The 13909-nt window shown below is 50.7% G+C and overlaps 1 protein-coding gene across 3 annotated transcripts in view; it reads right to left on the reverse strand.

The window, feature by feature from the left end:
- LOC147096439 (complement factor B-like) overlaps nt 1–13909 on the reverse strand; it is a 94487-nt gene that overhangs the window by 63046 nt on the left and 17532 nt on the right. For all 3 annotated transcript variants that reach the window (XM_085975213.1, XM_085975214.1, XM_085975215.1), the window contains exons 4-5: nt 10361–10462; nt 1101–1234 (exon numbers count right to left, since the gene is read on the reverse strand). In XM_085975213.1, coding sequence (XP_085831339.1) covers nt 1101–1234; nt 10361–10462 — 236 coding nt within the window. The remainder of the gene's footprint in view (nt 1–1100; nt 1235–10360; nt 10463–13909) is intronic.

Consider the following 13909-nt stretch of genomic DNA (forward strand, 5'->3'; position numbering starts at 1 on the left):
CCCCTCGGATAGTGCAGTGCCCCCTCGGTACTGCCCCTCCGACAGTGCAACGTTCCCTCAGTACTGCCCCTCCGACAGTGCGGCGCTCCCTCAGTACTGCCCCTTGGACAGTGCAGTGCCCCCTCAGTACTGCCCCTCCGACAGTGCAGTGCTCCCTCAGTACTACCCCTCCAACAGTGCAGTGCTCCCTCAGTACTGCCCCTCCGACAGTGCCGCGCTCTCTCAGTACTGCCCCTCCGACAGTGCAGCGCTCCCTCAGTACTGCCCCTCCGACAGTGCGGTGCTCCCTCAGTACTGCCCCTCCAACAGTGCGCTGCTCGCTCAGTACTGCCCCTCTGACAGTGCAGCGCTCCCTCAGTACTGCCCCTCCGACAATGCAGCACTCCCTCAGTACTGCCTCTCCGACAATGCAGCACTCCCTCAGTGCTGCCCCTCCGACAGTGCGGCGCTCCCTCAGTACTGCCCCTCGGATAGTGCAGTGCCCCCTCAGTACTGTCCCTCCGACAGTGCAGCGCTCCCTCAGTACTGCCCCTCCAACAGTGCAGCGCTCCCTCAGTACTGCCCCTCCGACAGTGCAGTGCCCCTTCAGTACTGCCCCTCCGACAGTGCAGAGCTCCCTCAGTACTGCCCCTCCGACAGTGCAGTGCCCCCTCAGTACTGCCCCTCCGACAGTGTGGTGCTCCCTCAGTGCTGCCCCTCCGACCATGCGGCGCTCCCTCAGCACAGCACAAGGTGTATGGGGAGAGAGCGGGAATATGGTATTGAGATAGAGGATCAGCCATGATCATATTGAATGGCGGAGCAGGCGCGAAGGGCCGAATGGCCTACTCCTGCTCCTATTTTTCTGTGTCAGCCTAGATTTTATGCTCACGTCTCTGGAGTGGGACTTGAACCCACAAACTTCTGGACCTGGAGGCCAGAGTCACTACCCACTGACCTGCAACCCATCGGACACAAGTACCTCGTGCGCGACATCAACCCAGTATTCGCTGGCCTTGCTCCCTAGTGTGGGGCTCAAACCCAACCCTTCCGACTCCGGGTCAGTGTCAGGCGCTGTGGCTCAGTGGGTCGTGCGCTCCCCGTAGAATGCTCCCAGTTACCTTGTCGATCAGGTTTTCCGCGACTTTCTTGGCATCCTCGAAATTGTCTTCGCCGACACTACGGGAAGCATCAAGAAGGATGTAGATGTGAAGCGGTGTATCCTTGCCGAGTGCTATTTTGCGGGCGACAGAAGCTGTTGAGGAAGAGGCAGTTAAAGCTGGGATAATACGGATTAGAGTCGCGCTCAGCGGAGGTGAATTTGTTAAAAATTCATTCATAGAAACATAGAAGATAGGAGCAGGAGTAGGCCATTCGGCCCCTCGAGTCTGCTCCGCCATTCAATGCGATCATGGCTGATCATCCAAATTCAGTACCCAGTCCCTGCTTTCTCCTCATATCCCTTGATCCCTTTAGCCTTAAGAAATATATCCAACTTGTGGTGTATGTAACCGTTCCACCTTTAAGAGAACTATTTTAAGAGATGCACTACTTTATCTTGGCTGCTGTATACTGTAATACCGGTGGTGACCACACCGGTATATAAGTGCTGTGTAATGATTTATTGGGCAGTTCAGCCTGACCTCTGACTAGTAAAGACCTGTTGAATTTACTCTTGTGGTCTGTGTGCAGTGATTCTTATTAACAATAACTAGAACACACAGACTTAACAGTGGCGACGATGACGATCTTACCCTGCGGCAGAGATATATCCAAGACAGTTTAACGGGCGTCAAGAAGAGGCATCCGCCCTCATCATCCTGCTGAGAAAAGACTCGGGTCTGAAGAGCAAGGAAGAATCCTGACACGAAGCCTTCCATCAGCAACAGGCAGTGATCATCCCTTCTATCACGGAGGTGGGTAAGCCGATCAGCGACGAGCAGCAAGTCGGCCACGTTGGCTGTGAAGTAGGGGAGGGAAAAACGGAGGATATAAGGGCGGAGAACTCGACCACGGCCGGGGAAAAGAGCCGGACAGAAGTCGGGGCCAGAGGCGCTGAGACTGGGGCAGCGTAAGGCACGGGAGCCGCGGTGAATGCAAACGCAGCCGGTGTAAAAGACCGGGCTGCAAGCGGGCTGGGAGACGCAACAGCGTCGAGAGAGAGCTCGACCGCGACCGGGGAAAAAGGCCGGGCAGCTACCGAGGCCGCGAGGCGCGGGATAAAATTAAAAAAAACGCGGAGAACTCAGCTGCAGCCGGGGGAGAGGACCGGACTGCAAGAGGGGCTGGGAGGCACGATTTGAGAACCGCTGGGGAGGGCGAACGCAGCAATACGGCAATCGCCATTACAGCCAGCGGGGGAGAAAGGCAAACGCGGGAAGCCGCCATTTTCGTAGGCGGGGGAAGAAGACAAGCGCGGGAAACCGCCATTTTGAAAAACAAAATAAAAATTTCTTTTTGTTTCTCAAGAAGATTGCGAGGATGCCTAAGCGTGGTAACATCAACGATTTCGATCCCGATGTTGAAGATTGGGCCACGTATGTAGAACGCATAGAGATTTATTGTAAGGCAAATAAAATATCAGATGAAGATAAAGCACTAACCTTACTAAACTCAATAGGTGCGAAGACATACGGGCTATTGAAGCATCTTCTATCACCAGCTAAACCGGCGGATCAGGCTTTCGCTAATATTGTTGCTGTCCTGAGAAATCATTTGAACCCCACACCGCTGATGTTAGCGGAACGATTTAAATTTTATGCGAGAACGCAACTGAAAGAGGAAAGCAACGCGGAGTATTTAATTGAACTGCGTAAGCTAGTGAAATACTGTCAGTTTGGGGAAAGACTGACAGAGGCACTGAGAGACAAATTCGTGTGTGGATTGTCGAAAGAAGGAACACAAAAGCGGCTGCTTGAAGAGAATGATCTTACACTTGATAAGGCTGTCACTATTGCAGCATCGCACGAAGCCGCAGCGAGAGGCACTGCGGAAATGCAGCTGAAGGCAGCGGTACTCCACGTAGATCAAATGGCTTTGGGTACAGCGAAATGTTATCGTTGTGGAAAGACAACACACGATCAGAACCAATGCTGGTTTAAAAATCAGGAATGTAGAAAATGTGGCAAGCTTGGTCACATAGCTAAAGTATGCCGGTCAGGAAAGAAGACCAGCAACAAAAAGTCACCGCAGGAAAAGTGCAGGAAGGTACATAAGGTGGCTGAGAAGAGTTCGGATGAATAGAATTCGGATTCAGACTCCAACAGCAAGGAACTGGGTAGTCTGAGAATTCACAATGTGAGTAAGGAAGCTGACCTACAAACTATCTGGGTCACACTTCAGATAGCAGGAGTCCAAGTGAAGATGGAATTGGACACCGTATCGGCGTTGATGGTCATGAATAAGCAAGATTACAAAAGGTTATTCATACATATTCCCCTACGGGATACGGAGATAGTATTGCAGACATACACGGGGCAAAGAGTATACCCCATCGGAAAGATAAAAGTCAAGGTGGTACACAAGGGCAAAGAACACCAAGGAATGGACTTATATGTACTACCTGAGGGAGGTCCACCACTTCTGGGACGGGAGTGGATCAGGAAAATAAATATGGACTGGCACTCCCTAAAAGCAATAACGGTAGATTCCGGAAAAAAAGATGTCAAACCTGAACGATTGTCCAGAATATTGGATGAGGTTAAAGAGGTGTTCCAACAGGGACTGGGAACACTGAGAGGAATTACGGCAAAAATCAAGATTGCAGAACATGCAAACCCAAAATTTTTCAAAGCCAGACCGGTACCTTATGCGATACGACCTGCTGTGGAAGCTGAGCTGGAAGGGCTAGAACGTTCAGGAGTACTGTCTAAGGTGGACTGGAGTGAGTGGGCCACGCCCATTGTTCCCGTCATGAAGCGTTCATCGAGTAACAAGCCAGGGGAACCGGGGAAGGTCCGCATCTGTGGAGACTTCAAGATCACGGTTAATCCGGTGCTTCACACGGTGCAATATCCGCTTCCGCGGATTGAGGATATCTTTGCTTCATTGTCTGGCGGGAAACACTTCACCAAGATAGACCTGGCGCAAGTGTACTTACAGATGGAAGTTGAGGAAGAGTCGCGCCAGTATCTCACAATCAACACGCACAGAGGCTTGTATCGATATAATAGACTGGTTTTTGGAGTGGCTTTGGCTCCAGCAATTTGGCAGAGGGCCATGGAGCAGGTATTACAGGGAATTCCAAGCACTCAATGTTACTTGGACGATATCCTGATTACAGGAGATGACGATGAGGAACACCTTGCAAATTTGAAACTGGTGCTCACCAGATTGAAGGAATATGGACTTCGAGTTAATCGCCAGAAATGTGAGTTCTTTCAGAAACGGATCTCGTACTGTGGTCATGTCATTGACCAGGAGGGGCTGCACAAGTCACCTGACAAGATCGAAGCTGTTGTGAAGGCTCCCGCTCCGGAAAATGTATCCCAGTTGAGGTCGTTCCTAGGGTTGATTAACTATTACCATAAGTTTCTGCCAAATCTATCCACGGTGCTGCACCCGCTGAATGCTCTTTTGCAGAAAGAAGTACCATGGAAGTGGAGCGAGGACTGTAAGAAGGCCTTTCGCAAAAGCAAGGCATTGATCACCTCAGAGGAAGTGTTGGCTCACTTCAACCCAACGCTACCTATTCGTTTAGCTTGTGATGCTTCTCCTTATGGTATTGGAGCAGTACTCTCACACAAGTTGCCAAATGGCTTGGAAAGGCCAGTCGCATTTGCATCCAGATCATTGACCTCCGCTGAGCGCAACTATGCTCAGATAGATAGGGAGGCTCTCAGCCTTGTGTGGGGAGTAAAGAAGTTTAATCATTACCTGCAGGGCCAGAAGTTTACACTGCTGACAGACCACCAGCCGTTGGTATCCATTTTTAACCCTAAGAAGGGTGTTTCGGTGATGACAGCACAGAGGTTCCAGAGATGGTCCCTTTTCCTAGGGGCACATCAATATCAGATAGAATTCAAAGGTACAAAGCAGCATGGTAATGCTGATGGGCTGTCGCGCCTGCCACTACCTACTGAGGAGGAGGCACCGACGGTTGACCCGGTGGAGTTATTTCACTCGACCATCATCGAATGTTTACCTGTCACCAATGCAAATATTGAAAGGGAGACTAGGAATGACCCGACACTGTCCCGGGTCTACGAATTGACAGTAAAGGGATGGCCAGCCCATGGTGATCCACTGTTACCGGCATTCTCAGCAAGACGAGAACAGCTGTCCATCTGTCAGGGAACATTGATGTATGGAACAAGGGTGATTATCCCTCCTAAGTTAAGAGAGAGAGTTCTAAAAGAACTACATGAAGGTCATCTGGGGGGAGTCAAGATGAAAAGCCTTGCTAGGGCTTATGTGTGGTGGCCGGGTATCGACCAACAGATAGAGGATCTGACGAAAAGCTGCTCAGGGTGCCAAAAAGTCCAAAATGCACCTCCAATTGCACCGCTGCATCCATGGGAATGGCCTTCAACCCCATGGCAACGTGTACATATTGACTTTGCTGGTCCATTCATGGATTCCATGTTTTTAATTGCGGTGGACGCACATTCTAAATAGCCAGAAGTGATTAAAATGACTACCACTACCTCGGAGAAGACGATCGCGGTGCTAAGAACGATATTTGCAAGAAATGGATTGCCAGAGCAAATATGTTCAGATAACGGACCACAGTTCGTGTCAGAGGAATTCCAGAAATTCCTGAAGAAGAATGGGGTGAAACATTATACCTCTGCCCCATATCATCCAGCTACGAATGGGCTGGCCGGGAGGTTTGTACAGACGTTCAAAAAGGCAATAAAGGCCATGAGCGAAGATCAGAATCCACTGCAACACAAGGTGGACAATTTCCTACTGGCATATCGAAACGCCACCCATGCAACAACAAACCAAAGTCCTGCCATGATGTTCTATAACAGGAGGTTGCGGTCCAGGTTGGACTTGTTAAAACCAAATGTGCGGAGGGAAGTCGAAAACAAACAGTTCCAGCATATCAATAACAAGCCCACTCGGAGTTTTGAAATAGGACAACCGGTGTTAGCCAGGGACTATAAAAACGAGAAATGGCAATCTGGAACAATTCGGGCCAGACAAGGACCCCTGATGTACACGGTAGATGTTGGTGAAAATGTAATGCGGCGTCATGCTGACCAACTGGTGGGATCGAGAACAAGGGTCGAGCCCATGGTTACGACAGAGACCACCGTGGAGGAAGTTAGTGAACCTGAAGCATCTACCTCAGAAGTGAATATACCTGATGATGATGTCCTATCCATAGGGGATCAACTAGATGAGTCACCCCAGCAACGAGAACCAGAGACCCCTGAAAGGCGTTATCCGTCTCGGATCAGGAGGCCTCCTCAGAGACTGAATCTGTGAACTGTTTTTACATGAAGTTGTGTATATATGTTATTATGTTATGTTAAATGGGGAATACATACTGTTAAGCTAAAAAGGGAGGATTGTGGTGTATGTAACCGTTCCACCTTTAAGAGAACTATTTTAAGAGATGCACTACTTTATCTTGGCTGCTGTATACTGTAATACCGGTGGTGACCACACCGGTATATAAGTGCTGTGTAATGATTTATTGGGCAGTTCAGCCTGACCTCCGACTAGTAAAGACCTGTTGAATTTACTCTTGTGGTCTGTGTGCAGTGATTCTTATTAACAATAACTAGAACACACAGACTTAACACAACTCCTTCTTGAATATATTTAATGAATTGGCCTCTGCTGCCTTCTGTGGTAGAGAATTCCACAGGTTCACCACTCTCTGGGTGAAGAAATTCCTCCTCATCTCTGTCCTAAATGGCTTACCCCTTATCCTTAGACTGTGACCCCTGGTTCTGGACTCCCCGGCCAGTGGGAACATCCTTCCTGCATCTAGTCTGTCTAGTCCTGTTAGAATTTTATAAGTTTTGATGAGATCCCCTCTCATTCTTCTAAACTCCAGCGAGTACAAGCCCAATCGTCGCAATCTCTCCTCATACGTCATTCCTGCCATCCTAGGTATCAGCCTGATGAATCTTCGCTAAACTCCCTCCATGACAAGAACATCCTTCCTCAGATAAGGCGACCAAAACTGCACACAATACTCAAGGTGTGGTCTCACCAAGGCCCTGTACAACTGCAGCAAGACATCCTTGTTCCTGTACTCGAACCCTCTTGCTACGAAGGCCAACATACCATTTGCCTTCTTAACCGCCTGCTGCACCTGCATGCTTACCTTCAGCGACTGGTGCACAAGGACACCCAGGTCTCGTTGCACTTCCCTCTTCTCCCAATCTATTGCCATTCAGATAATAATCTGCCTTCCTGTTTTTGCCACCGGATGTGGGCATCGCTGGCGAGGCCGGCATTTATTGCCCATCCCTAGTTGCCCTTGAGAGGGTGGTGGTGAGCCACCAATTCAGAGGGGCAGTTAAGAATCAACCACATTGCTGTGGGTCTGGAGTCACATATAGGCCAGATCGGGTAAGGACTGTAGATTTCCTTCCCTAAAGGACCTAAGTGAACCAAATGGGTTTTTACAACAATCCGATAGTTTCACAGTCACCATTGCTGGTTTAATTAAGTGAATTTAAATTCCCCAGCTACCGTGGTGGGATTTGAACTTGCGTCTCTTGGATCATTAGCCCAGGCCTCTGGATTACTAGCCCCGTAACATTACCACTACGCTACTGTACCCCTGCGGAACAGAAACATCTTCCCAATTCGGTCCACATCGGGCACTCCCGGGTCGGCTACGGCACGAATCTGGTGCAGTGTAAAGCTCCCTCGACAGTGCGCAATGCAAACCGCACAAGAGCATGGCTCTACCACCACTGGGAATGGCTGCCCTTTGACGGTACCATAGCGGTTATGTTACTGGGCTACTGACCCAGAGACCTGCGTTCAAATCCCGCCACGGCTGCTGAGGAATTTAAATTCAGTTAATTAAATAAATCTGGCATAAAAAGCTGGTAACTATCAGATTGCGGTAAAAATCCATCTGGTTCACTAACGTCCATTAGGGAAGGAAATCTGCCACCACTTACCCGGTCTGGCCTATATGTGACTCCAGGCCCACAGCAATGTGGTTGGCTCGTAACTGCCCTCTGAAATGGCCGAAAGACAATAAAACCGGACGAGCCACCTGGCATCGACCGCGGCGCCGGATTCGAACTCGCTCCCGCACAGCACTGTGGGAGTACCTTCACCTCACGGACTGCAGCAGTTCAAGAAGTCTGCCATCTTCTCAAGGGCAACTGGGGATGGGGCAATAAATACAGGCCGTGCCAGCGACACCCCGTGAACATAGAACATGAGAAGCAGGAGTAGGAATATCCCAACACTGGGCAAACAGGGGGCTCTAGGGGGGGAGGAGCTAAATACGATTAAAATCACTAAGGAAGTGGTACTCGGTAAAATAATGGGACTTAAGGCGGATAAATCCCCTGGACCTGATGGCTTACATCCCAGGGTCTTGAGGGAAGTGGCGGGATGGATTGTGGCTCGAGCGGCCGATTGGCCTACTCCTGCTCCTATTTCTTATGTTCTTATTTGGCCCATCGGGCCTGCTCCGCCATTCAATGAGATCATGGCTGATCTGATCTTGGCCTCAAGCCCGCTCCCCATAATCCTTGACTCCCTTACCATTCTGTTTTCAATGGGCGACGCCTTATCCTGAAACTATGCCCCCTAGTTCTAGATTCTCCCCACGAGGGGAAACATCCTCTCTGCATCTACCTTGTCGAGCCCCTTCAGAATCTTATATGTTTCAATAAGATCTCCTCTCATCTTTCTAAACTCCAATGAGTATAGGCTCAACCTGCTCAACCTTTCCTCGTAAGACAACCCCTTCATCTCCAGAATCAACCTCGTGAACCTTCCCTGAACTGCCTCCAATGCAAGTATATCCTTCCTTAAATAAGGAGGCCAAAACTGTACGCAGTACTCCAGGTGTGGTCTCACCAACGCCCTGTACAGTTGTAACAGGACTTCCCTACTTGTATACACCATTCCCTTTGCAATAAAGGCCAACACTCCATTTGCCTTCCTAATTACTTGCTGTATCTGCATGCTAACTTTTTGTGTTTCATGTACGAGGACCCCCAGGTCCCTCTGTACCTCAGCATTTTGTAATCTCTCCCCAGTTGAATAATAGTTTGCTCTTTTGTTTTTCCGACCAAAGTGGATAACCTCGCATTTTCCCACATTATATTCCATCTGCCAGATTTTTATCCGATCTATATCCCTTTGGAGATTCTTTGCATCCTCCACACAATTTGCTTTTTCACCTATCTTTGCATCATCAGCAAATTTGACTACATTACACTCGGTCCCTTCATCCAAGTCATTAATGTAGATTGTACATAGTTGAGGCCCCTGTATCGATTTCTTTGTGGGTTCAATGACGAGACATTTATGAAAGAGAATGTCTTTTAATCTAAAGTCTGTTCAGCTCTTTTTAACAGCATTACAGGAGACACCATGCTAGTGATCCTTCTAAAAGCGAAACTAAAACTAAACTGCTTGTCTCTGTCACATGCCCTCTGCTGGTCAGGCATAAGTAATCAATCAGGCAACTATGCTGGTAAGGCATCATAATCAAACAGGCAAATACCATCACTATTTGCTGATATCATTACAGCCCCAGCACCGATCCCTGTGGCACCCCACTCGTTACTGATTGCCAACATGAAAATGACCCATTTATCCCGACTCTCTGTTTTCTGTTGGTTAGCCAATCCTCTATCCATGCTAATACATTACCCCCAACCCCGTGAGCTCTTATCTTGTGTAGTAACCTTTTATGTGGCACCTTATCGAATGCCTTCTGAAAATCTTAATACACGACATCTACCGGTTCCCCTTTATCCAGCTGGTTTTCGCTTCCACGGCCGATCTGTTGGCACTTGCCTCCTGCCCAGCGGCAAAGGTGAAGGGTTCACCCCCCTCCCCAATGTTTTGTGTCTCCAGCAATGAGAGATTAATCTCGATGGGCACTGCGAGCAAAAGCCTAGGAGGAAAATGATTGGTGCATTCAAGCGCTGCTCCTCACTTGGGCCTTTTCGTGGCTGCCCTTTCGCCAAAGGGCAACAGTCGCGAAAGAAGCAGGGCAGACCGTTGGAGCGGGGAGTCAAGAGGCAATTGCGCGGGTTTACTGGAGAAGGATGCGGTGGGAACGACCTGTGAAGAAAGGAGGCATATTTTTGGGGTCCTAATGGCCTTACGCTGTCCCTTAACAAAAAAAAAATCTTGTTAATAAGATAAGGGGATAAAGGAGAGAGTACGGGGGGGAATCAGTTAACACAATAGGGCAGGGGTGCAGAAGACGTACCTGGTCTCTTTGATTCCTCTGTTTGAGTCATGCCCAGCATATTGGTAAAGGAGGCTGTGAAGTATTCTGCCACCTCCTCGGGGCTGTCAAAGGAGCTTTTATCTACAGAGGGAAGGAAGATACCACTTTAGTGGGGCCCACTTCCTCAAGTCACTTCGAGCACGTCCAAATTGGGACAGTTCAGGACTGCCCCGTACATGTTCCCCAAGGCTTCTTCGCCAGCACCTCCCAAACCCGCGACCTCTTCCACCTAGAAGGGCGAGGGCAGCAGGCGCACGGGAACACCACCACCTCCAAATCCCCTCCAAGTCACACACCATCCTGACTTAGAAGTATATCAGCCGTTCCTTCATCGTTGCTGGGTCAAAATCCTGGAACTCCCTCCCTAACAGCACCGTGGGAGCACCTTCACCACACGGGACTGCTCTGTCGGAGGAGCAGTACTGGGGGAGCGCCGCACTGTCAAAGGGGCAGTGCTGAGTGTGATGAAATATGCCATTCATCACTCACAGTATTCTCTGCCTGTGACTGTGGTTTAGTTTCGGTTTCATTTCCCTTACCTCAGTTCCGTTTCCTCACCATTGTATTGTATTGTAATGTATTGTGTGTAGGGCTCCGCCCATACCTGGCCCCTATGTAAGCTGGCTCAGCCTGCCTCGCAGCCAGTACAGCAGACCTCTGGATGGAAGATACCTCTCCACTGTGTGTTACCTTCTAAGTTAATAAAAGCCTTGTTTTGTTCCGCTAACATTGAGTCTCGGATTTATTGAGGCACATCAATTTTATTAACTTATTTTTCAACACAATGGATCAACTCTTGAAACCCGAACGTTTGGATTTGGACCAGCATGCTTCGGACGCATCGGCACGCTTCGGACACTGGTTTATGTGTATGGAATTCTTCCTGGACAATTCCGCAGCCGTCAAAGACGCTACGGACGCTGCGAGTATGAAACTCGGAATTCTGCGGAATTGGGTAAGCCACCGGGTTTACCCCCTCATCCAAGACGCCGACACGTACCCGGCCACCTGCGACATCTTAAAGGCGCATTACCAGCAGCCTACGAATGAGGTATATGCTAGGCATCTGCTCGCTACTCGCGCACAGCGACCTGGGGAATCGCTGGATGAGTTCCTAGGCACCCTGAAAACGCTTGGCAAAGACTGCAAGTGCCAAGATGTAAAAGCCGCAGTGTACACTGACGAGCTTGTTCGCGATGCCTTTATCACAGGCCTCAGCTCCACTTACATCCGGCAGAGACTGCTGGAAAAAACGGGATTGGACCTGAAACAGGCTGTGGACACAGCGCGATCCCTGGACGTGGCCCAGAGAAACTCGGACGCCTACTCTTCAGCCCGCGCCGTCCACGCCGCCACGTGTGCACCAAGGGCGCCGCCATCTTGGAAGGCATCTTCCCAGCCCGGCAGCCCGACACCGTCGGGGCCCCGCTCTCCCCCCAGAAGCCCTTCGACAGCCGCGACGCGTCGGGGACCCAACTGTTACTTCTGCGGGCAGCCGAAGCACACCAGAAACCTATGCCCGGCGAAAGGCACCACCTGCTTTAAGTGCGGTAAGAAGGGGCACTTCGGGAAGGTGTGCAGAGGGAACCCCGCCGGAAAACCCGCCACCGCCGCGTGTGCGCCGTGGGAGCGGCCATCTTGGACGCCATCTTGCCCGACCTCGTGGGGTCCGCCATCTTGTGAGCAGACAGCGTGGACGCCATCTTGTCTTGATCAGGGCCCTACAGTGGCATCGGTCACAGTGGACCAGACCAGGCCGCACCCGCTATCCAAATCAATGGTGAACATCGAGGTAAACGGGTGCGGGGTTAAATGTTTAATTGACAGTGGAAGCACGGAGAGTTTTATCCACCCTGAACTGGCACAACAACTCTCCCTAAAGGTGGTCCCTACTTGGGGTACAATCTCTATGGCTGATAAAACCCAGACATCGACCATTATGGGTTACTGCACGGTACAATTGTCTGTTAACGGAACTGTATACGTGTGATAAACCACTTTTATCGTTCACTATCGTTACACTATGGTTATCACTGTTTATATCGTTACACTATGGTTATCACTGTTTACACTGTTGTATCACTACACAAGGTCACCTCTTGCCACGCTGTTATACCTGGGCTGACCACAGCTGACTCCGCCCATGGCTCCGCCTGCTTGCCCAGGTATAAAGGTGGTCGACTGGTTGGTATTCCTCCTTGTTGGATCCGATCACCCACGAGGGTGGGCTCTGTTATTTAGCCAATAAAAACCTATAGTTACTAACTTAACTCGTCGCTTTTCATGAACTGAATTGATAGGTATATCAATTTTATTGGCTAAATTTTGAAATGTCTACAACGGAGCAGCCAAACGACCAGTCAGACGAACAGCCTCAGCCAAACGGCCATCTACAACAGCCCCAGCAGCCGGCCTGGCTACGAGCCCTCCGGCCGCCGTACCTGGATCTAAACCCACAGGCTGCGAATTCAGCCCTCGACTTCGAACACTGGCTGAGCTGCTTCGAAGCCTACCTGGGAGAATCCGGCGTGCCTCCGGCATCCAAACTAAGAGTTCTGACCGCTCAGGTGAGCCCTAAAGTATTTGCACTCATCCGGGACATTGCCACATACGAGGACGCCCTCAACCTGCTAAAAGAACAGTATCGGAGCCCTGTAAACTCAATGTACGCCAGGCATCTCCTAAGATCCCGCTCGCAACAGCCAGGAGAGTCGGTTGATGATTTCTTACGGGCGCTGCAAATACTCGGCAGGGACTGTGACTTTAAAGCCGTAACAGCTGCAGAACATACAGATGGAAACATCCGAGATGCCTTCGTGAAAGGCCTTCGGTCAGACTACTCACGGCAAAGACTGCTGGAATCAAAGGACCTCGACCTGAAAACAGCTGCTATCCTCGCTCGCTCCTTGGAAGTGGCCCATCGGGACCTCGAGGCGTACTCCAGGTACTGTGCTGCGCGACCCTGGGACTCGGGCCCGACCCCGGCCGCAATACCCCTCGCACCGCCGCCTCTGGGACCTACCACAGCGTCGGTGTCCCGGAACCGATCGGGACCGCCACCCCCGGTACCGGCTGCGACATTGGAGCCCCGCGATCGGGCCGCCGGCTGCTTCTTCTGTGGCCAGGCAAAACACCCGAGGGCGCGCTGCCCTGCAAGAAACGCGACCTGCTCCGACTGCCACAAGAAAGGCCACTTCGCGAAGGCCTGCAGGGGGAAAGCCACAGATGCCAGCAGTGCCTCATGCGAGTTGTGGGGGCGGCCATCTTTCATCAAGGCCACAGATGCCAGTATCCCCTCGTGTGAGTCGTGGGGGGTGGCCATCTTTGATCAAGGCCACCGACGCCGGCAGTGCCTCATGTGAGTTGTGGGGGCGGCCATCTTCTCCGCCATTTTATTCAACGTCGTGGGCGCCGCCATTTTGTTCACCACACTCGACCGCCACCTTGTCTCCAGACCTGACCACCGCCTCACCCGCAGACTACAGCAGCTCGCTCAGCCATACACTAGCCTCCGTCACACTTGACCAA

This window comes from Somniosus microcephalus, unplaced genomic scaffold, assembly GCF_052327205.1.
Source record: "Somniosus microcephalus isolate GS21.2 unplaced genomic scaffold, FLI_Smic_1.0 unresolved_chr1, whole genome shotgun sequence".
NCBI classification, from domain to species: domain Eukaryota; kingdom Metazoa; phylum Chordata; class Chondrichthyes; order Squaliformes; family Somniosidae; genus Somniosus; species Somniosus microcephalus.